The sequence below is a fragment of the Rhodotorula toruloides genome (assembly GCF_000320785.1).
Source record: "Rhodotorula toruloides NP11 unplaced genomic scaffold Scaffold1, whole genome shotgun sequence".
In the NCBI taxonomy this organism is placed as follows: Eukaryota; Fungi; Basidiomycota; class Microbotryomycetes; order Sporidiobolales; family Sporidiobolaceae; genus Rhodotorula; species Rhodotorula toruloides.
Window position 1 is genome coordinate 1,070,249 of NW_015622961.1, and position 19,094 is coordinate 1,089,342.

The 19,094-nt window shown below is 61.6% G+C and overlaps 7 protein-coding genes across 7 annotated transcripts; 3 read left to right on the plus strand and 4 right to left on the minus strand.

Moving 5' to 3' along the window:
• Positions 1 to 253: 253 nt before the first annotated feature.
• RHTO_00436 (acetyltransferase GNAT family) lies at positions 254 to 1,768 on the plus strand (the record flags this gene model as incomplete). Its single annotated transcript, XM_016414120.1, has 3 exons — positions 254 to 895; positions 957 to 1,228; positions 1,294 to 1,768. 3 exons carry the CDS (start codon positions 254 to 256, stop codon positions 1,766 to 1,768), a joined length of 1,389 nt encoding a protein of 462 aa, XP_016277127.1.
• Positions 1,769 to 1,998: 230 nt separating this feature from the next.
• On the minus strand, positions 1,999 to 3,152 carry RHTO_00437 (casein kinase II subunit beta; the record flags this gene model as incomplete). The annotated part of the gene is made up of 6 exons (XM_016414121.1): positions 1,999 to 2,047; positions 2,105 to 2,514; positions 2,575 to 2,687; positions 2,751 to 2,890; positions 3,005 to 3,059; position 3,152. Coding segments are annotated over 6 exons (768 nt in total).
• A 693-nt stretch (positions 3,153 to 3,845) lies between these two features.
• RHTO_00438 (GINS complex, subunit Psf3) lies at positions 3,846 to 4,827 on the minus strand (the record flags this gene model as incomplete). Its single annotated transcript, XM_016414122.1, has 6 exons — positions 3,846 to 3,916; positions 4,027 to 4,181; positions 4,294 to 4,437; positions 4,495 to 4,553; positions 4,650 to 4,718; positions 4,783 to 4,827. 6 exons carry the CDS (start codon positions 4,825 to 4,827, stop codon positions 3,846 to 3,848), a joined length of 543 nt encoding a protein of 180 aa, XP_016277129.1.
• A 1,379-nt stretch (positions 4,828 to 6,206) lies between these two features.
• On the minus strand, positions 6,207 to 11,930 carry RHTO_00439 (uncharacterized protein; the record flags this gene model as incomplete). The annotated part of the gene is made up of 8 exons (XM_016414123.1): positions 6,207 to 6,510; positions 6,569 to 6,977; positions 7,037 to 7,594; positions 7,654 to 8,158; positions 8,217 to 9,413; positions 9,464 to 11,137; positions 11,204 to 11,736; positions 11,810 to 11,930. 8 exons carry the CDS (start codon positions 11,928 to 11,930, stop codon positions 6,207 to 6,209), a joined length of 5,301 nt encoding a protein of 1,766 aa, XP_016277130.1.
• A 723-nt stretch (positions 11,931 to 12,653) lies between these two features.
• RHTO_00440 (uncharacterized protein) lies at positions 12,654 to 13,676 on the minus strand (the record flags this gene model as incomplete). The annotated part of the gene is made up of 4 exons (XM_016414124.1): positions 12,654 to 12,863; positions 12,923 to 12,956; positions 13,294 to 13,504; positions 13,565 to 13,676. 4 exons carry the CDS (start codon positions 13,674 to 13,676, stop codon positions 12,654 to 12,656), a joined length of 567 nt encoding a protein of 188 aa, XP_016277131.1.
• Positions 13,677 to 15,009: 1,333 nt separating this feature from the next.
• Positions 15,010 to 16,316, plus strand: RHTO_00441 (uncharacterized protein; the record flags this gene model as incomplete). The annotated part of the gene is made up of 7 exons (XM_016414125.1): positions 15,010 to 15,154; positions 15,578 to 15,645; positions 15,718 to 15,779; positions 15,873 to 15,920; positions 15,989 to 16,095; positions 16,165 to 16,213; positions 16,286 to 16,316. 7 exons carry the CDS (start codon positions 15,010 to 15,012, stop codon positions 16,314 to 16,316), a joined length of 510 nt encoding a protein of 169 aa, XP_016277132.1.
• A 610-nt stretch (positions 16,317 to 16,926) lies between these two features.
• On the plus strand, positions 16,927 to 18,488 carry RHTO_00442 (peroxisomal biogenesis factor 19; the record flags this gene model as incomplete). Its single annotated transcript, XM_016414126.1, has 5 exons — positions 16,927 to 16,961; positions 17,073 to 17,901; positions 18,006 to 18,203; positions 18,312 to 18,363; positions 18,433 to 18,488. The coding sequence occupies 5 exons, from the start codon at positions 16,927 to 16,929 to the stop codon at positions 18,486 to 18,488; spliced, it is 1,170 nt and encodes a 389-aa protein (XP_016277133.1).
• Between the last annotated feature and the right edge of the window lie 606 nt (positions 18,489 to 19,094).

Consider the following 19,094-nt stretch of genomic DNA (forward strand, 5'->3'; position numbering starts at 1 on the left):
CGCACCACTTTGACAGCTTCAATATCCGAGTAGCGGCCTTCGTTGTGGATACCGTTTGACACGCCAACTTGGCACGAACTCACCTGCGGCCTCTCTCTCCTCCTCGCCTCGCCCTTCTCCCACACTCTCGCGTTGCTGATTCCCGCTTGTGCTGCTGCATCATGCTCGACGACGGCAGGCCTCGGGACGACCTCGGGATCTCTCCCCGCCGCGCGCCCGACGACGCGTCTTGTCCCGCTTCATCTCACTGCCCATGCTGGAGGAGGAGCTTGCTCGCTCGCTTGCTAGGCTGGACCACCTGAATCAGCTCCTGCGCGAGGACGAAGCCAGCCTCAAGCAGCAGAGGGCCGCCCACGCCGCGTTTCTGCGCAAATACCCTTTCGCTCGCACTGCACCACCGCCCGAACCTCCTCGCGCTGCTCCGACCCAGACAAGGACCGCGCCGGTCGAGCCAAAGGCGGTGGCTCCGACATCGTACGGACGCGGTGAACACCCCAACTCGAAGAAGAACCTCGCCCTCGGTCGCGGAAGGTACTGGCCGCGACGCGAAAGGTCGCCCTCTCCTCCCGCTCCCTCCGCACACCCGACTTCCGGCTCGAAGAGACCCAGAACCGACACCGCAACGTCGCAAACTGCCAAAGCCGCGCGCGAACCGATCGCGACTGTCGCCCAACGGTCTGTCGCGGCCATGGATTCGAATCCTTCTCCCGCCCCTCAACAACCTGCTTCGCGACCACACCGACCACGCTATCTGAACCGATACGTCGCTCCTGGACCGCTCGAGGAGCGGCTATGGCACCTAACGACGCCGCTCGAAGAGTACGACCTCAACTTTGCCTTCGACCTTCCGCCGTACGCGCTCGTGACGGACGGAGTAGTTCTGACTCCGCTGATAGTCAGTTCCTTGCTCTATCTTGCTGTAGACGAGCTCTCACTGACCACCTGCTGTCTGCCAGCCTTGCCTTCACGCCCGCCGACTCTACCGTCTTTATAGCACGCACACCGCCGGCTTCGCCTACCTCCCCTACGGACCCTTTCCGACCTTCGAATCCTTCCTCACTTTCATCGAGATCCGTCGGCGACAGACCGGATCGTTCTTGTTCGTCGTCTACGATCGCTTGCTCGAGTTTGACGACGGGAGGAGCGAGGTGGACGGTCTGAGGGAGGAGCGCATAGCGGGCATCGTTGGCATCAAAAGTTCAGAGCCAGAGCGAATGGCGGAGATTGGGTGCGTTTCCGCTGGCTGCTCTTTCAGCACGCTCACCTACCTTTCCATTTCTTCCCGTCGCACAGGCATCTTCACATCCCCGCACCCTTCCAACGCAGCCACATCTTCACCCACGCCGCCTACCTCCTCCTACAATGGCTCTTCTCCAGCCCCTTCCCCTCCATCCCCCCAGGCTCCCACCCCTTCACCACCTTACACGGCCTCGGTCTCCGGCGCGTCCAATGGGCCGCTGGCTCACGCAATACCGCATCAATCAACGCCGCTCTCCGCCTGGGGTTTCAGATGGAAGCGTCCGACCAGCAGTGGGAGCGGCCGCTTGCGAAGGATCGGGGAAAAGTCGAGGGACTTGAGCTGCCAGAGTTTGTGCAGGGTCAGTGGAGGGAGAGGGAGGAGGGCATCGGGCTGGGGAGGCACAGTGCGTTGTTGAGCATGGCCTGGGATCGATGGGAGAATGAGGGCAGGGCGAAGCTGGAGATGATGGCGGCGGAGAGAGGAGTCGTACGGCGCAAGGCGAAGGACGTGCTTGGCGACCTGCTGTAGCGCTTGCACTCGATAGATTCGGTTAGCTGATCGCGGACCTCGCGGAAGTAGTGCAGAGCAAGCGGGAAACTGGCCGCTCTCGCGACATCCGTCAGACTGGCGAGGGTATCGAGGTGGATTACCATTAACAAGCGGCACAGCCAGGAAGAGGTACAACCGAAACGACGGAAGAGAAGGAAAGCATGCGAGTGTGTGGCGACGGAAGGCGAGAAAGGGTGTGAACGAGGCGTCTACTCTAGTTGACCGCGGCGCTCGTATTCTTCCAGTCGTGCGATTTGTCTGCGCGCAGAAGCGATCAGGTACTGCACGAGAGCGAGGGAGAGACGTCGAACGCACTGGTCGCGGATCTTCTCCTGCCACCGCAACAGCTTCGCATGCTCGTGCACCTGGAACCCAAAGATCCTCGGCCTGATCCTCTCGACCTTGGCCGCCGCCTGCGCCCCGAGTCCGCCTCCACTCAATCCCGCCTGTCCGCCCGCTCCCTGTCCCGCACCCGGTACGCTCTTACTCGGGATCATGCCCGGGTAGACCATGAACAACATGTGCGCGAAAGTCGAGCCGAAGTAGGCTCCGTCGATCGAGCCGTGTCGAGAGGACTTTGGCGAGTAGAGGTCTTCGCAGCGTGGGCAGTAGAGCTTGACGGCTTTTTGGTAGGGGATGTCGGAGAGGCCGAGCGGGAGGAGCGATTGGCCGTAGCAGAGAACGCGGGGGCAACGGCCAAAGTCGCCCTTTTTGTACTTCTCGATCTGTACAACGAGGCAAAGTGAGCGAGAGCGAGGCTGAAAGTGGGGGCAAGCGGGACGCACCATCTTGGACAACCCTCGCGACGTGATGACATATCGCGCGTGGATCAGGCCGTACAGATGCCGTGCCGACGACTCAAGCTCTTCTCGCTGCTCGTCATTCAGGTCCTCGTCCGCTGTGCGAGGTCAACGCGGGGTCAGCTCGACTCGCTTCTGGAGACGCGCTCGAACGGACGCACCCGCTGTGTCAAGGATCAAGTCCAGCGCCGCCGAGTACCCGCTTACTTCCGCATTCAAGCCCGTCAGGTTGAAGCGGTCCTGGATGTACTCCTCATCGACCTCGCAGAAGTACTCGTTGCCCTTGGACGCGAGGAACCAGCTGCGGAAAGAGGAGAAGAGTCAGCATCACTCGCTGACCAAGGGCAGCCGGTTCGCGCAGCACGACGTGGTGCGAGAAGCTAAGCTCATGTCGTGGGTGGTGCGAGAGACTCACGAGATCCACGAGTTGGCGTAAGAAGGGGAAGACGAGATGGACAAGTCGTCGGCCACTGCGAGTGAGGCGTCGATGGTAGTCAGCTCTCCGTCCAAGAAATCTCCCTATCCGTCTCAGCCCGCTCGCAGGACAACAAACGCGACTCACTCGTCGTGCGAGGCTGTGCGCTGAGCTGATGAAAGAGGAGTCGACGTCGGGAAGGACTGAATGTGAGGGTGTGCCGGTTCGCAGGGCAAATCCGCGATGCCTAAGACGCTTCCTGAGCTGCTGTCGATCCGTCTCGAGCCGGTGCGGCGGCGTGAAATGCGAAGGAAGGGGTATTCGAGGCGCGAGGAGGAGGAGCGTCGACGCCGCTCGAGCTGGACTGTGAGCAGTCGAGGCGAGGTGGCAGAGTCTGTAGACAGCAGCAAGCACTCTTAGCAGCACGAGCGATGTAGGACGGAGGGAAGAGGCGATCCCTCGGTTGTAATCGGTGAATACAATCGAGTTTGTATTGAACTGAATACAAAGTAGCCCCCCCTCCCTCGTCCGAGGACGACGATGCCTTCCCTCAGTCCATCGACCACCCGCTCGTCCCCTCTCCAATCCTCGAATCCCGCTTCGCTTCGTGGGACACCGAGCGCCGCACGCGCAAGACGGAGGAAGTGAAGCGGTGGGATGGTAGGGTCGAGGAAGAGGTGAGGAGGTTGGGGTTGTAGACTGCTCCCTCTGGCTCTCAAGGGGGGAAGGGAAGACTGGGGAAGAGAATGGGTTGCAAGTGGTGTTACAACGAACAATAATGCGATGCGAGATAGAGAATGCTCGTGAGAGAGGATGGGAAGCGTGAGGAAGGGTAGAACGGCTACCGCTTCTTCGCCTTGGTGTCGAACCAGGTCTTCATTTGCTTTGCAGAGGTCTCGCCGACTGTGAACACTGCGACAGACTCGGTGCTGTCAGTCGTGTGCACCGCCGGACGTAGCTCGACACGAATCGCTCGAAAGCGATCCTCTTGAAGCAAACTAGCAAAGAACCGACCAACTCACACTCCTTCTCCCACAAGTCCAGCCCCTGTGCAAACTCGTACGCCGCGCCCTCTCCACCGTGATCCGCGAGCGAATGCTGGCTCTGGTCCATGATCTGGACCAGACGAGTCTTGAAGGAGTGGTCGAGGATGGTGGAGAGGGTCGGGTCTTCGATGCTGCGGTCAACGAAGGCGTCAGTGGAGTGTCAGTGAGCTTGTAGAGAGTCTCGCCGGGCGAAATGACGCGAGAGAAGAGCAGCAAGGGAGGGGAGAGAACCGCGAAACTCACAGGCTCAGCAAGCGCATTCCGCCGGCATAGAACGCGCCACCGCCCCCTCCTAGATTCCGCAAGTGCACAGACTCGGGCGAAGCAGACAAGGCGTTGCGGACCATGGGCGAGTACGCTCGAGGGAGGGTGAGGTCGATGGTGTCTCTGCGGACGGCTTCGACGGTCAGCGGGCGTCGCGAGTGAAGGGCTGGAGGGACGCACTGCTCTGATAGCTTGCTCGCGAGCCAGAAGGGGAGCTCGAGCGAGGTCCCTGCCCGCAACTGATGTCGCGTCCAAGTCGCACAACAAGGCGTTTTCCCGTCGTCAGCGCGCGTTCGTACGAGTGAGCTTCCAGAGTGAGCGAGAGCTACACGCACGTCCTTGTCTGTGCCGCCTTCGAGGTGTCCTGCGTTGGGGATGTCGAGGAGCACCTTGGACGGGAGTTTCTGCGCGTGCCACTCGACGAGGGTGAGTTCGCGTGTTGCGATGGTTGCGGTGGGAGTGACTGACTGTTGCGTCGTCGAGGAAGTCTGTCACCGAGTACCACGACGCCATTTGCGAGAGTGAAGGGATACAATCGGAGGTGTAAGGAGGATCTCTCGCTTCCCAAGCGCTCTTAGGCTCTCGCTGTGGCCTTCATAATCGTAAGAGACTGAAAAACGATTCTCAGACCCATCAAGCAGCCCCTCGGAGGCTGTCGAAATGTCGTCGAAAATGGCTGGCGGCGAACCCACTACTCTCTTCCTTCCACTCCTTCACCCTGGCTCGCTAGAAGCGCTCACTTGCCCGTGCACGTTTGAGCACTCACATGCCTACGCGCTCATCGTGGTCGCCGCCGCCCGCACGCCCTCCTTCTGCCGCATCACCTCCCCGTCCTCCGCCATCTTCCGACCGGTATCTCTCCCACCCCTCGCGCAGATGAACACTGCAACAGCTTGCGACGCTTCTCAACGGCACCGCAAGGCGAACGAAGGCGGGGAGCTGCTCATCCTGGGTTGCGGGACACAGCAGAAGCGGGCTGCACTACCTCGTAGCGGGAGAAGCGGGCTGACGGCGCGGAAACGTCTGTGGGGCTGTCGCGCTTGCGAACACGCTGTAGGGGATCGTTTCGCTACACGGGGATGAGGTGCGGAACCGGCAAATGGTTCAACGCCTTTGGAGGACGTCGCTCCGCGTCCTCGACCCTGCGCACGCTTGCTGTGCTTTGGTTCGTTGATGTTTGTTCCGCTGGCCACGCCAAGCATGCGGTGTCGAAGCCAGGTGACCTGACCTATTGCCTGTTACTGCTCTTGCGCCTGTCTTCGGATTCTGCGCTTCCTCCTCCTTTCTTCGCCCTTTCCTTGTCGGTCCAGCTGCAGAGTGGTTGCGCGCGCACAGCACCGACACATCATAAAGCTTACATGCTACCACTGCTTTCCGCTTGCCGTGCTGGGCTCTCCTTCGGCCGTGGCGCGAGCAGCGGGCTTTTTGCATTGGAGGGAGGGCTTTGAAGGGTCGCGAAGAGCTTGAGCGGCCGTTTCGGGCCGCGCAGGAGCTGTCAAACGCTTTCAGGGAGCGAAAGAAGTGCAGGAAGCCTCAAGAGAAGCCCCAACAACCCTTTCCTCCTCCTCCTTTCTTTTTTTCTTTTGCTATCCGCGAGCTCCGCCCGCCACACACCCTGCTACACGTATAAGCGCCTAACCCTGTAGACGCCGCACTCATACTTCAAGCTCCTGATTCTCCGCCCCTCGCACCACCTCCTCCCCTCACCAAATGGAGAACTCGCTCCCGCCATCTGTGCAACCCTCAACGTCCAGCACTGAAGTCCATGTCGTTGTCGCGCACCATGGGCAGGAGTGTACTAGGTACTCCTCCCTCTTCCACTCGCTCGGCCTCCACCCAACTTCTCTCGACTTTGACTTGTCCTCGCTTCCGATTACTCTGCGCAAGTCCCGCTACTCGCTCGCGATGTCCTCCCACTCTCCCTCCTGCACGTCGCCCCGGTGAGAGGTCGATTCCTTCCCCTTCTCAATGTCGACCTTGCGAGCGGGAACGGCAGGGAAGCCGAAGGTCGTCGTGAAGTCGGCGCCGTGCAGGTTCATGCCGTGCTTGAGGAGGACGACGCCGACCTGTACGATATTGCTGGCGCCAACAACGTCGCGATGGTACCTCGCGGAGCATACAGGGCAGATAAGGACGCGGTAGAAGGGGCGAGAGCTCGGTTTGCCTGTCGTGGTCACGTGCCGGAAGTACGCAAGCCTGCGAGTCGAGTTGTCAGTCTGAGCGTTTGCTGCAAACAGTGAGCAGACCGACGCACCACTGAAGCTTCGCCTTCCGGCATGTCGGCTTCGGGCAGATCGAAGAAGTGAAGGCTTCGTCGACAGTCGTGGCGAGCGCTTCGACATCTGGGCGCGCTTGGCCGTGTCGAAGCATGTTGCCGACGATGGCGTGCCCGGCGTCGATGGCATGCTTGCCGCGGACGTTGTCGGCTGCTGTGCCGCCGGCGCCAACGAAGACGAGAACCTTCGAGCGGCGCTTCGGCGGCGTCTTGATCGGGTCAGGCAACAAGGGAGGCGCAGCGGATGAAGAGGTCGAGGATGAACTTGCGGCAGCGGGCGGGCGAGGTCGGGCTGACTTTGCCGGTTGCGGAACGAGGGCATCGAAGAGCTGTCGGCCGAGTTGAGCGGTGACAGACGCATACTTCTGCCGCACTCGGAAGCGCCCGGCTGCAGAGTCAAGACTTGTCAGTCAATGAAGCGAGGTGTGCATAAAGCGGGTGACGCACCCTGCGACAGTCGGCCTCGTCGACGATAGAAGCGACCAGTCTTCTTGCCGCCAAGCTGCACCTTCACCTGGTTTCGCGACGCCTTCTGCTGGAATGCTCGAACGTGTCCATTTTTGACCAACACGGCTCGAGCCGATCCCTCCTGTCCGACAACCTCGCTGTACCCGACTGCCGAGTACGTCGAGCCGACATCAATGCCGATAATGGTCGTGCCCGCCTCGATGGAGCCAGTCCCATCTTCTCTAAAGCCGCAGAAGTGACGCAGGGTCGCGAGCGTCGTCTTGGCTGTCGGCGAGAGGTGGGGGAGAGGGAGGGCGGCGATTCGAGGGCGGGAGGGACGGTGGAGAGGATAGAGGTTGAGGTGCTTCTGCGCAACCTCGGGGACGAGAAGCCCGTCTTCGTCGACGAATCCGGCGCGTGAGCCTGTGAAAGGCGAAGAGCCGTCGCTAGGTGGCTGAAGTGAGCGAAGGAGGTGGAAGAGCTTGGTCGCATTGGGGTCGGCGACGAGTCGGTTGAAGAGGCTGCCGACGGTCATCGTGTGAGGACGAGGGGCAGAACCTGTTGCGCCCGCTCAGCGTCAGTACTGCCTCAAAGTGTCAGTGGAACAGGCGACGCACCGAAGATGTAGTCGAGAAGCTTGCGACTTGGAGATCCGAAGTCGAGGTACAAGACCTGCAGTCGCTTGTTGCCGAGCCGGACGAGTCCATGCGGGGCGTAGAGCTTCGAAGTCTTGAAGAACGTGGCTACGACTTGAAAGCGGTTCTGGATGGCCAGTTCTTGCAGCTGCGAGAGCTTCGGAGTGCTGGACGAGGTCGAGCACGCTGCAAGCACACCGCGGAGCTCTTCGGCAACCTTGCGCATCGTGTCGACGATGTCATGCCGGAAAATGGCGGAGGATGAACTGTCGAATTCCTCGGCGCGAGCTGAGAGCCGTACACGAGCGGCCTCAGGCGCAAGTCTCGTCAACGCGGCTAGTCGGGCGTGTGCTGCTGCGGTTGCAGAGAAGATGTCGCTGAGGGCGAGACCATCGGCGGTCCTGGTTGAGGTCGACCAGAGGCCGAGTTGGAGGATGAGGCAGGCGAGGTGCGGACCGAGCACACTGAAGGACCTTGGGGCATAGACCTGTAGATTTGAGTTGTCAGCCCCCAAGGCGGCAAAGGGAAGGACAGTGTTGACCTACGATCGAAGTCTTCGCGGAGTAGGCGGTTGCGAGGTATTCGGACAAGACCTGCGGCGGAGCAGTCTGCGTGCTGGACGGAGTAGGACGAGTCGTCGGCGCCGTGTGTTGTTGAGCAAGTGAGGTCGCGCGTCGCAGCTGGCACAGGATGATTCGAGCAGACGAAGGCGGGAGGATTGTCCGCGCTTTGCCGCTGAGTGAATGGGCGAGGGCGCCAAGAGTCTCGTTGGCCTGAGCGTCCTCGAACTCCCCGGTGCCCGTCGCAGTCGAGTCATCTCCTTCCTCCTCTCCCTCCTCGCTTGCGCTCCCCTGCCTCTCCTTTCGATCCCACGACCGCGGTATCTCTGCGCGCACGAGCGCGACCTCTGCTGCAGTCAACCGCTCCTGCAGACTCCATCCCGTCTGCACTTGTCGCACTGCGCGAGGATGACCGGATGGGAGTTGGCGCCCGACGGTCTTGTGGCGTTCGTCTGCCCAGGCTGACTGATGACCTTGCTGGTGCGCCGGTTCGTGCGCCTCGTCGTAGTCGAGTGCAGCGGAGGACGTGACAGCTGCTGACATGAGGAAGGCGAGCAGCCGTGCGAGGAAGAGGAAGGAGGAGCGGGCGGCGTCGGCGACCGAGAGGGACGAGTCGCGCATGTTCGGTACGCGCCCGAGGATCTTGCTGACCTTGTTGACGAAGGCGTCGGCGAGGCGTGTTCGCTGCGTCTCTGCGTCGTCGTCGGTCACACAAAGCGGAGCACAGGCGAGGTGACGAGCGAGAATCTTGCTCAGCTCCTCCTTCTCTTCGTCCGTCAACGACGCGTCGAGGACTAAGAAAGGCTCGCGGACAGTTGCATCTTGCTTGACGATGCGGACGAGTTCGGTGAACTTGTCAAGAAGCTCGAAGGCGGTATGTCGCGCATTAGATGAGCTTGTTGCGTTGCGCGGGATCTGCATGATCCAGCTTGCATGCGTCTCGAAGATCTGGGCGCATGCGTCGACCGCCTCGCTCGGCGATGACAGGAAGCGGCTGAAGAGATCGCGCAACGAGATGAGCGTGCGGTCTTTGTCCGCCTTGTCGAGTGAGGCGGAAAAGTCGACGACGGTCTCTTCGAGCGCGGCGCGAGCTGTGGGCGTGCTGAAGAATGCGTAGAGCGTGTCGGGAAGGCGCAAGGCGAGCTTGATGCCGTCGAGTGTCTCGCAGGCGGCGACGCCGAGCTGCACGAGAGGCGTCAGCGACAGCTCGCCCTGAGAGATGTGCGACATACCAAGCTCTGCTGAATCCTCGTGCGAGTTGCCGGTGTAAGCCTGCCGACCCTCGACGCCGCCGCCGCGATCCGAGCTTCAGGTGCCGCTGGACCGACAAGGTGGTAGAGGAGCTGCTCCATCGACTCATTCACGCCGCGTGCCGAGGTCTTCTCTGCCATGTAGTTGATGCTGCACCAGACCGAGTCGCGGATGGCGTCGGGGCCGGACAAGAGGTTGCGCGCAAGAGAGGAGGACGCGTTCGAGTCAATCGAACTGGCGATGAGGTTCGGGATGAGGATGTTGAGGAGCCTCGGAAAGATAAAGTGCATGGGAAGGCGGATTGCCGAGAGAGTTTCGTAGACGGCGGGCGATTGGCAGCTGGAGGCGAAGTCGGTCTCGATGGTCGTCAACTTGAGGTGGCGCCAGAGTTCAGGGACCTTCACTTCAGCCTCGGCCTTCCCCTTTCCCCTACTTTCCTCCTCCGCATCCTCTTCTGTCGCTACTCCCGCCGATGCGACAGCTCCTTCCCCGGGCCCCTTTCCCGCTGCTCCCTTCTCCGCCGCCTTCTCGCCTGGCGCGTCCACCGCGCCCGCGTCTCCCGTCGTTCGTGACAAGCGGAGTTGCTGCCGCTTTGCGGCTGAACGGCCCGCATCCGCGGACTCTGGGACGACCGTGCCGAAGCCGCGTTTGCGCGAGAGAATCTTGGCCTTTGGCGCCTTCTCGTCGGTCGGAACAGGTTGGAGGTTGGTGTAGAAATCGACGACGGACGGTACGTGAGGCATGAGCCTTGTCGAAACGAGATTTCGGCAGGGTTTGGTCTTGTGCGAAGGAGGGTCGGGCGGCAGAGGTGAGAGATGAGACGGCTTCGGCCTGAGTGAGCGATCGTGGGGTCGGAAGGGATGCGATGATGTCGATTCGTCCATCTGACTTGCGAAGTGAGCCTGTAGCTCCGGCGAGAGGCGAAAGTTGTGGAAGACGGGCTTGATCTCCTGTCCGGCTCCCGCCTTCTCCGACCGCTCCTGAGCCACGACGTTCCAGGCGACAGCCTTGGTGCTGGACCGCTCGAACAGCGGCACATCGAGACCGCGCAACGCTGCGCTGGCCTCGCGGTAGTCCTCGAGGGTGAAGGACATGACGAAGCCTAGCGTGGCGAAGTACTCGGTCCACTCGCGCCAAGCCTCAGCATCGCCTGCCGAAGGAGGGATTGCCGGATTGCCCCACTCGAGGTTGAGGAAAGGGCTGAAGAGCTGAGCGGCGTTCCGAAGGTTGACAGGACCGAGACCTCTGATACCGCCGAGGAGGTATTCGTGGCCAAGCACGAGGCCGAGATGGGCGAGAGACGGACCGAACGACGCGAGCGAAGCAGCTTCGGCCAGTTTCTCCTTGTCGACGACGCGCAGAGTCGAGCCAGTCTTTGGCGAGCGGAAGATGAAGGCGAATCGGACTGCGCTGGCTGGAGAATTGATGACCACGTCGTTGTCGATGGAAACGACGCCCAATTCTTCGGAGCGACGGCCGGAGAGCATGGCGTTTAACTCGAAGAGGTGGAGGGGGCGGTCAGGAGGCAGGCCGGAGAAGGATGGGTCGAAGGGTCGGGCGAGTTGAGGGTCGAGCTGAGCGAGTGCGCCGTCGGCATCGATGAGAGGGTCGACGAAGATGGCTTGGTGTAAGAGGAAGGAGGAGTTGCGCTTGGCCTGGTGTGAACGACCACAAGTGTCAGCCCCGCTTATTCGCAGCCCAAGTGGTGCCCGTCAACTCACAGCGGCATACAGCTCTTGCGGGAGGGGTGCGCGCAGACCCAGGACAGTAGGCGGAACAGGCTCAAGGTCCGCATTGCCGGCAAGCGGTGCAAACGTTGCCCGAAGCAGCTCGATCCGCTTGTCCGCCTGTCCGCCCTTCCAAACTCGCTCCTCCTCATTCTCCGAAGCTCGCTCCCACCGCCCCCAAGTTGCTCGAGCCGCCTCAAGGTCCCGCGCGACACACTCCCACCACTTCGGCAACGGCCGCAATCGACCGTCGGGTACGAGGATGATCCGAATGTCAGATCGGAACTTGAGGAGAGGTTCGACAAGTCGTTCAAGTTCCCGCACGACGTGGTCTGCAATCGTGTTCTCGTACGCGTCGGGAGGGAGGGGCGGGCCGAAGGGCGCTGGAGGTGCGGTAGATCCTTGCGCCGACGACTGGGTGACCGTCGACTGGCGGAGTCTGGCAAGGAAGGGATCGTGCTTCGAGATGGCGAGCGTAATTGAGCGCAACGCAGAGAAGACGAGGGGGTTCGTGTCGAGCAGGAGGACTGTCCAGCAAGGCGTCCGTCGCGTCAGTCCAGCACAGTCGTTGAATGCTGAGAACTGTATCGAGGTGCTCACCCTGTACCGGCAAGTCCTTCACCGCCTGGACAAGTACCCTCCCATCCGTGCGTGCAGGCGATGGCAAGTCCTGGTAGGTGTCCGGGAAGAGCTCGATGTAGGCGGGAAGATGAGGGATCATGCCGACGTGTGCAAGCGTGCTGGCGGTGCTGCAACGCCTGGCGAGGTGTTGCGAAAGTCAGCGCACTAGCGATGATGAGGCAGAGGCGAGAGCGGAGCGCACCTGGCTTAAGCCGCTGTGTTCAGCCTCGGTGGAGAAGCAGGGACAGCAGCGTGCACGAGAGCAGGTACCAGCTACCGCAGCAACAGAGACGAGACGAGGAAGAGAGCGGGGGAAGGTTCTTTGCACGAGACGAGGTGGTCGGAATATCCGAGGAAGAGCGGTGGAGCAAGACGCGCTCACAAGACACTCGGAGAGCCGCGACATGTCGCCAAATACCGCGCGGAAACGGCCGTGGCGTCTCACCGTCGCGTAGCGGGGTCGACTTTGACAGAGGGCGTTGAACGCTGCGCTCTCGCTCGCCAGGCGACCCCTAGTCTGTGTTGCAAGTCTCTGGCACGGCAATACGACACTGTGTAACGAGGGAGTCAATCAGGCGAACTTGAGGCGGAGAAAGCGGCCAGCGTACATCAACCGAGCTTCTTGCGCTCCCTTCGCCACGCCTTGCTCGAGCGTCCGACACCCGAGAACTGCGTACAAGGGGATTAGCACACTCATATCCGCGTCACGCAGGAGGGCGACGAGCAGGGACTCCCACCCAAGCAACCCAAATCAAGTGCCCCAAGAGGTTGAGCTATCCGCTGCGCGACCGCTCCATCAAATCCCCGACAAATTCTCCCTGCGTCATTGTGTCAACCCGCGAGCGAATGACGTTGTGTTGGAAGGAGGATGGGAGGCGGGAGTTCTTGGGGAGTTGTTGTCGAGGTCGTAGAGGATTTCGCAGGCCGAGGGTGAGCGACGAGACTTCGTCGTAGTAAGAACGGGCAAGGCATCGAACGGAAGGCAGGAGCAAGTCTGTGCGAGCTTGCGTCGCGGCAGCGCGAAGCGAATAGCCTGCGAGCGGAAGAGCGTCGGTCAACTTTACCGCGCAGGCTCGAGAGGGGATGACGCACGATTCCGAGCAAGCTTGTATGGCCAAGATGCAGTCTGCTCAAGCAAGCAGGTCAGCCAAGCCATCATGAGCGAGAACAGCCATAAGTCCACAGGTGTCCCTCACTGGCTCGCGAGCCAGGAAGGCCCGCCCCCTCGATTTGTTCGCATCTCGTCTCCCACGCGTCCTGCTGCCTCGAGACAAAGCTTGGCGTACTCCGAAGACTCTGCAGAGTCTATCGAGGACCGGCGCGATCCTCCTCGACGCCCACATCTTGACCTGCATCGCGCGAGCCGCCCGCCTCGTCCTCGGTCTGCCAAAGCGAGCGCCTCGCAGACACGGCCCTCCTCGTTCTCCCGCTACAGACACTGCTGGGAGGATGGAGGAACGCACCTCGAACCTCGATCTCCTTCTCTTGCAGCTGTAACCGGCTTGAGCCTTCGAGCGGGTCGAAGAAGGCGAGCGAGCGTCCGGCAGAAACCAATGTCGGGCGAATCACGACGGCGAAACTCGGGTGACGTGGCTCGACATCCTGGCCACGGCTGTCGGCGCCGACGGTCGTGGCGAGGAAGTCGCGGTTCGCGCCCAGCGATCCGCAGCGACTCTATGGCCTTGAAACTCGGTCAGCAGGCTCAGAACAGCTCTGTCAAGAGATCGAACGCACTGCTAGCCCAGCACGCTGCCCGTGAGTCGCGTGAGAACCGTCGAAGTCCGGACCACCGTTGGAGGTCTGCTCGAAGGCAGGGCGCGGTGCGGCTGGGGCGGCATCGAGGCATTGGAGCGGTGGAAGTAGCTGGACGAATAAGCGAGGCCACACAGCGCGAGTTGAGTGAGAAAAGAGCCCCCGGTCGCCGTGGCTCGCGGCCAAAGTGGGATCGCAACCGGGCGCTCGCTCCCAGATTGGCCGCGCACCACGGCGTTCGCTCGTCTCCCTGCTGCGATCCACACCGCTAGGGCACTCAGACTGCTGCCCACCACCATCAGACCGTCTCCATCGCCCTCCACGCCCGCTCGAACGCCGTCGCTTGTCCTCCTCGTTCCCACTCGCAGGACCCGCCTACTACCTCGTTCCACAGCTTCTGGAGATCCAGCTGTCCTCGCGAGTCCAGGAGAAGGAGGCTGGAGACTCACGTGCGTCCTGCTCGTATCCCGCTGGCGTTCTCGGACGGTGTGGTGAAGGAGGAGGTCAACAAGTCGCTGACATTTGGCCTGAACTTGCGCACAGTCTACGTGGGCATGTGCGGGCACTGATGAGGAGGCAGAGATGGCTTTCGGCGGGTCAGGAGTGACGGCGCGCCCAACTGCAGCAACTCCTCCGCTTTGCGAGCAAGGCACCTCCACGACCCTTCCTGCTCCGGCGAGTGTGCTACGGTGAAGCGCATCGCCAGAAGATGTCTCAGAGGTTGGCGCCAACGAGCTAATGGTTAAGACCCAACGCTTCGACCGACATCTCCTCCTCGACCCGCAACTCGCTCTTCTCCCTTCTTCCGATCTCCTCTTCGGCTTGTCCTGCGCGACGAGTGACGCACTTTCAGCAACCCTCCAACGACATGCTACACACGCGCACGAGCCACTTGGGCTTGTCAAACCTCAGCCTGCACGACTGTTCCGACCATACGAGTCTCAAGGTACTCGAGCTCGTCGCGTCTCCTGCGGCGCTTTCCCTCAACACGCTCCGCTCGTGCCTAGCAAGCTGTAACACTCTCTCACTAATCAGTCTCGGGTGCGCACGATGTTGTTGCTCTCCTCGCGTGTCCCCCCGTCCGCCCCTCTCTAGTGAAAGCGTTGTACTGATCCGTTTCCCCCCTCTTTGCCACACACGAGGGCCATTCCCCCTGCACACCCATGCCTACGCACGCCTCGGCACCCTCGTCGCCGACCCTCGCCTTCCTCTCGTCCTTCTCAACCTCCGCTCCCTCCAGAAACCCTCCTCAAACCGCCCAAGTCACGCCGCTACGGCCACAAGCTCACCGCCGGAGCGCATTCAAAGCAAGGGCGACGCCTTGCGGAGGACTCACCGCCTCTACAACTTCGACAGTCGCTCGCGCGGAGTTCGAGGTGGACGAGTTCGTCGAGAGGGGCCCGACGTAGCGCCTTCGCTCAAACGTAATGGAGCTCGTCACCGCCTTTTCTACTCCTACAGCCCGCGAAAAGAGCAGCGCGCTCATGCGATGGCCGGCGATTGCGGTCGCAAGGGTCGAGGAGGAGGTGCCCGGAAAAGTCGCTCGTTCCGCGCTGAACAAAGCTGCCTCTGGTACTTTCGACCCTTGCGAGCACAACGAGCTGCAAGCGAGCCCCACTCGTTGCCTCCCTCACTCGCAACGCGACCCGCCAGTCGAGGCTGACCTTCCCAGCGCGAGCCGTTTCTGCTCGGCGCTTCCCACCCAGCACGGCGCGAGCCTCACAGCGACGATCGGCGGGATCCCCTCGCTCGGCAGCGCGCCAACTGACTCGGCCACGTCACCCTCGAGGTGAGTGACTTCGCGCGCCTCCCGCTCTCCCTCTCTCTCTCTCCTTCTCCTCTCCGACTCCTCACTTCTCCTCTTTCCGCCCTCCTTCGAGTCGGAGGTGAGTCTCTCGCACCCACTGACCACCGCTACACACGCGCTGACCCACTCCGGACCGCTCCCTCGCCCGTACCACCCACCCTCTCCTCCTCACCCTCGACGCCACCCAGTCACCCCCTCCCTCTTCTGCCTCGACTCGACCTTCGACGCCACCATCACCTCCTCCTCGACACCGCGAGTGAGTCCGCGCGCCTCCCGAGTCCGCCACTGCAACTCTAGCTGACCCTTCCCTCGCCTTCTCCGCTCGCAGCTCAACTGTCGTCAGGGACTTGGTGGACGACGCGCTGGTCCGCTCTGGGTCAAGGTCGACGTGTGAGTCCGCGGCTCGTCTTCTCCGGCTGCGATTCGACGGTAGGAGGACGGGACGAGGGCGACGGCTGACCTTCCTCGCTCGCACACTCGCAGCATCGTCGCCCTCGCCTTCGAGTGGCAGCTCCTGCAGCACGTTGACAGGTGCGCTCTCGCTCTCCTCCATGCGCTCTCTCCCATCGCCGCTGACCCGTCCGCTCCTCCACTCGCAGGCGTCGACGGTCGAGCGGGGTCAACCCCGCTTGGTCTGTCGAGCGTCGTTCAACCGCGCCGACCCGCTTCTGCTCGCGATGCTACCGTACTCCCGCACAACACATCTGTACGTCTCTCGCGTCGCCGGCTTCGTCGCCTCTCCCTCACGGTACTCACACCTGCTTCGCTCCTGCAGCGAGCAAGGCTTCTACTCGAGTGCCGACAGGACAAGCGTGTCTCTTACGGTGAATCTGCCAACTTCCGCCTCGCTCGTACCGATCCGCGCGCGCCGCTGACCTCGCCTTCGCACCTCCTAGAGCGGAACCTCGTACAACAGTCTGGCGGTAACCCGACCTCCTCCTGCGCCTCGTGCGCCAGCCTGCTCCTGACAGGACCGCTGTGCGAGGAGGCCGGCTGAAACCCGACCGCGCCCCTGTTTGCCCGTCCTCATGTCTTCCAGACGACAGTGCGCTCGCTCGGCTCGCAGTCCGCTTCGCTTGCTGACACGACGGTGGTTGCTGCTCGCAGAATGACCCTTCTGTTCCAGTTGTTGGGTCGCAAAGGCTCCTCTTGTAGTTCAGCCTGATGTGTAATCGGTCAGATGTGTAAATGTCTCACGACGCGCAATTTTTTTTTATGTGTGACGCTTTTATGCATTGTACTGTAATGGCTACGCTTACTACCGTGAACGCCTTGACAAGCGCACCGGGTACCTAAATTGCGAGCACTCGTTTAAAACGCGTGCTATTCCCTTCTTCACACGGTACTATGAGCTGTTTTATGTGAACAATGTTAGAACCATTCCATTAAACATTGCTTCATATTTAACGCCTGTTGCAGTTGCGTTTTTTGGGTCATGGACGACGGGGGGCTTAATGGTGGCTTGTGTTTAAACACACAAGGCTTCACTTCCTCTCGCTGCTCTCGCCAACACTCACGAGCAGCGCAGACAGCAAGGATGGCACCGCCCACAGTCAAGGACGAACACGACGAGTGCGCTCAGCCTGTCCCGCCGCCTCCTCACACCCTCCCTCGCTCCCCTCACCTCGCATCGACTTGACCGTGTCGAACACTCTCAGCTGACTCGCACGGGCACTGCTGCAGCCTCGACGACCTCGACGACGTTCTCGACGAGTTCAACGCGCCTTCTGCCCCGCGAGCGACCGCCCCTCCTCCTCCTCCCTCCTCAACCGCCGCCGCTTCTTCCTCTGTTCCCGCTCCCGCTACCTCTTCCTCCGCCCCGAAAGCGACAGACGATCTCTTCCCAGACCCCGACGACGATGCCCTGCCCGACTCGCTCGACTCGCTCGACCCGCAACTCGCGAAAGACCTCGAAGAAGGGATGAAGGCGTTGCTTGCTGGGCTCGGGCCAGGCGCAACGGGCGCCTCTTCGAGCGGCGAGACGTCGACTCCTGGAACGGGCGGGGCGGGCGAGGACGCCTTTGATGAGAACGAGTTCAGGAGGGTCATGGAGGAATTGATGAAGGGCGGTCCTGGAGCGGGTGCGGCGGGAGGTGCGGATGCCGAGGGCGCGGGAGACGACGAGGCGTTGCGGAATCTGCTCGCTGCGCTGAGCATGGGAGGAGAAGATGCTGCTGCGCCTGCTTCATCCGCCAAGTCCGCCCCATCTACCTCGAAACCCGCTGCTCCCTCTTCTTCCGGCCCCTCAACTCAACCCGCCAACTTCCAGGAAGCCATCGCAGCATCCATGTCCAAGCTGCGCGACTCGTCGACCTCGGCCAACGCAGCTGCCGAGTCGTCTCGCCCGGGCGACAACGCAGGGATGGCGGCGATGCTCGCGCAGATGGCGGGCATGCCGGACTTGGGCAACATTGACAGCGAGGAGGGGCTGCAGGACATGCTTGACGAGATGATGAAGCAGTTGATGAGCAGGGACATGTTGTACGAGCCGCTGAAGGAGCTCGCAGACAAGGTCCGTCGGCTGGAGTTCACTCGGCTTTCGTTAGCGCCGGATGACTGCAGTCATGCAGGTGCGATCCGCCCCGAAGACGACTGCTGACCCACATTGTCCCGTAGTACCCGGCCTACCTCGAGCAACACCGCTCAACGCTCTCCGCCGCCGACATCGAGCGCTACGAGAAGCAACGCACGATCGTCCGGCAAATTGTCGACAAATTCGAGGAGCCCGGAGCGGACAAGCAGCCGCCTTACACGCCTGAAGAGGAGGCGCAGCGGTCGGCGCGGTTGGATGCGGTGGTGGATTTGGTTGCGAAGGTCAGTCCGGGCGTACTCGCTGTTTGCTTACGACGGCGGCAGGCTCGCTGTCGCTCAGACTCGAGGAATGCGCTCCCGCGACTGACACTCTGCGTTTACACCTTGCAGATGAACGAGTGCGGCGCGCCCCCGAACGAGATTATGGGCGAGATGCCTCCAGGTGCGTCTCTCGCTGTTCCTCTCTCCTTCTTCCGCATCCTGCTCACTCGCGTCCTCTCCTCCAACGCAGGCATGGACCTCGGCGCGGACGGCATGCCCAAGGTGCCCGAGTGCGTGGTCTGCTAGGTCTCGTCGCCGTCTTCCCTCCTCGTGTTCTGCTCCCGGGTCTCTCGTCTTCCTCGCAATGCATCGGGTTCGTTTGTCAGGCTCACGGCAGCACTCCTACCGATCCTTCGAGAGTGTGGCTCGCTTGTAATCTCGACATTAGTAATCGCCTTACCTTCGCTCTCCTCGCCGAGGACGACCTTGCTCTCGTCATCCAACTCTTCAAAAGGTGCGCGACAGCTGTTGCTGCTCTTCAACTCGAATCCATCACTCGCACACAGACTCACCAGCGCTCCCGTCTTCTCACCGCTTGCTTCCACCTCGTCTCCATCTCCTCAACCCTCGCGACTCTCGGACACATCAAACAACAGGTGCGCTGCGGTTCTGCGTGGCGAAGCGCGTGTCTTGCGTCTCCTGGATGAAGGCTGACCCTGCAGCGTTGTTCTCGCCCCGCCACCTGCCCTTGTCCCTTCCTCCACCGCCTCCAACACCTCACGCTCGCCATTCCTCGACATCCTCCTTGTCCGCCTGCTGCCTATACGACCTCGCCTTCTCCTTGTACCTCGACTCCAATATCCACTCGCCTTGTCTCCCTTGTGCTCGCCTTGATACCGCCGTGCAGAACAG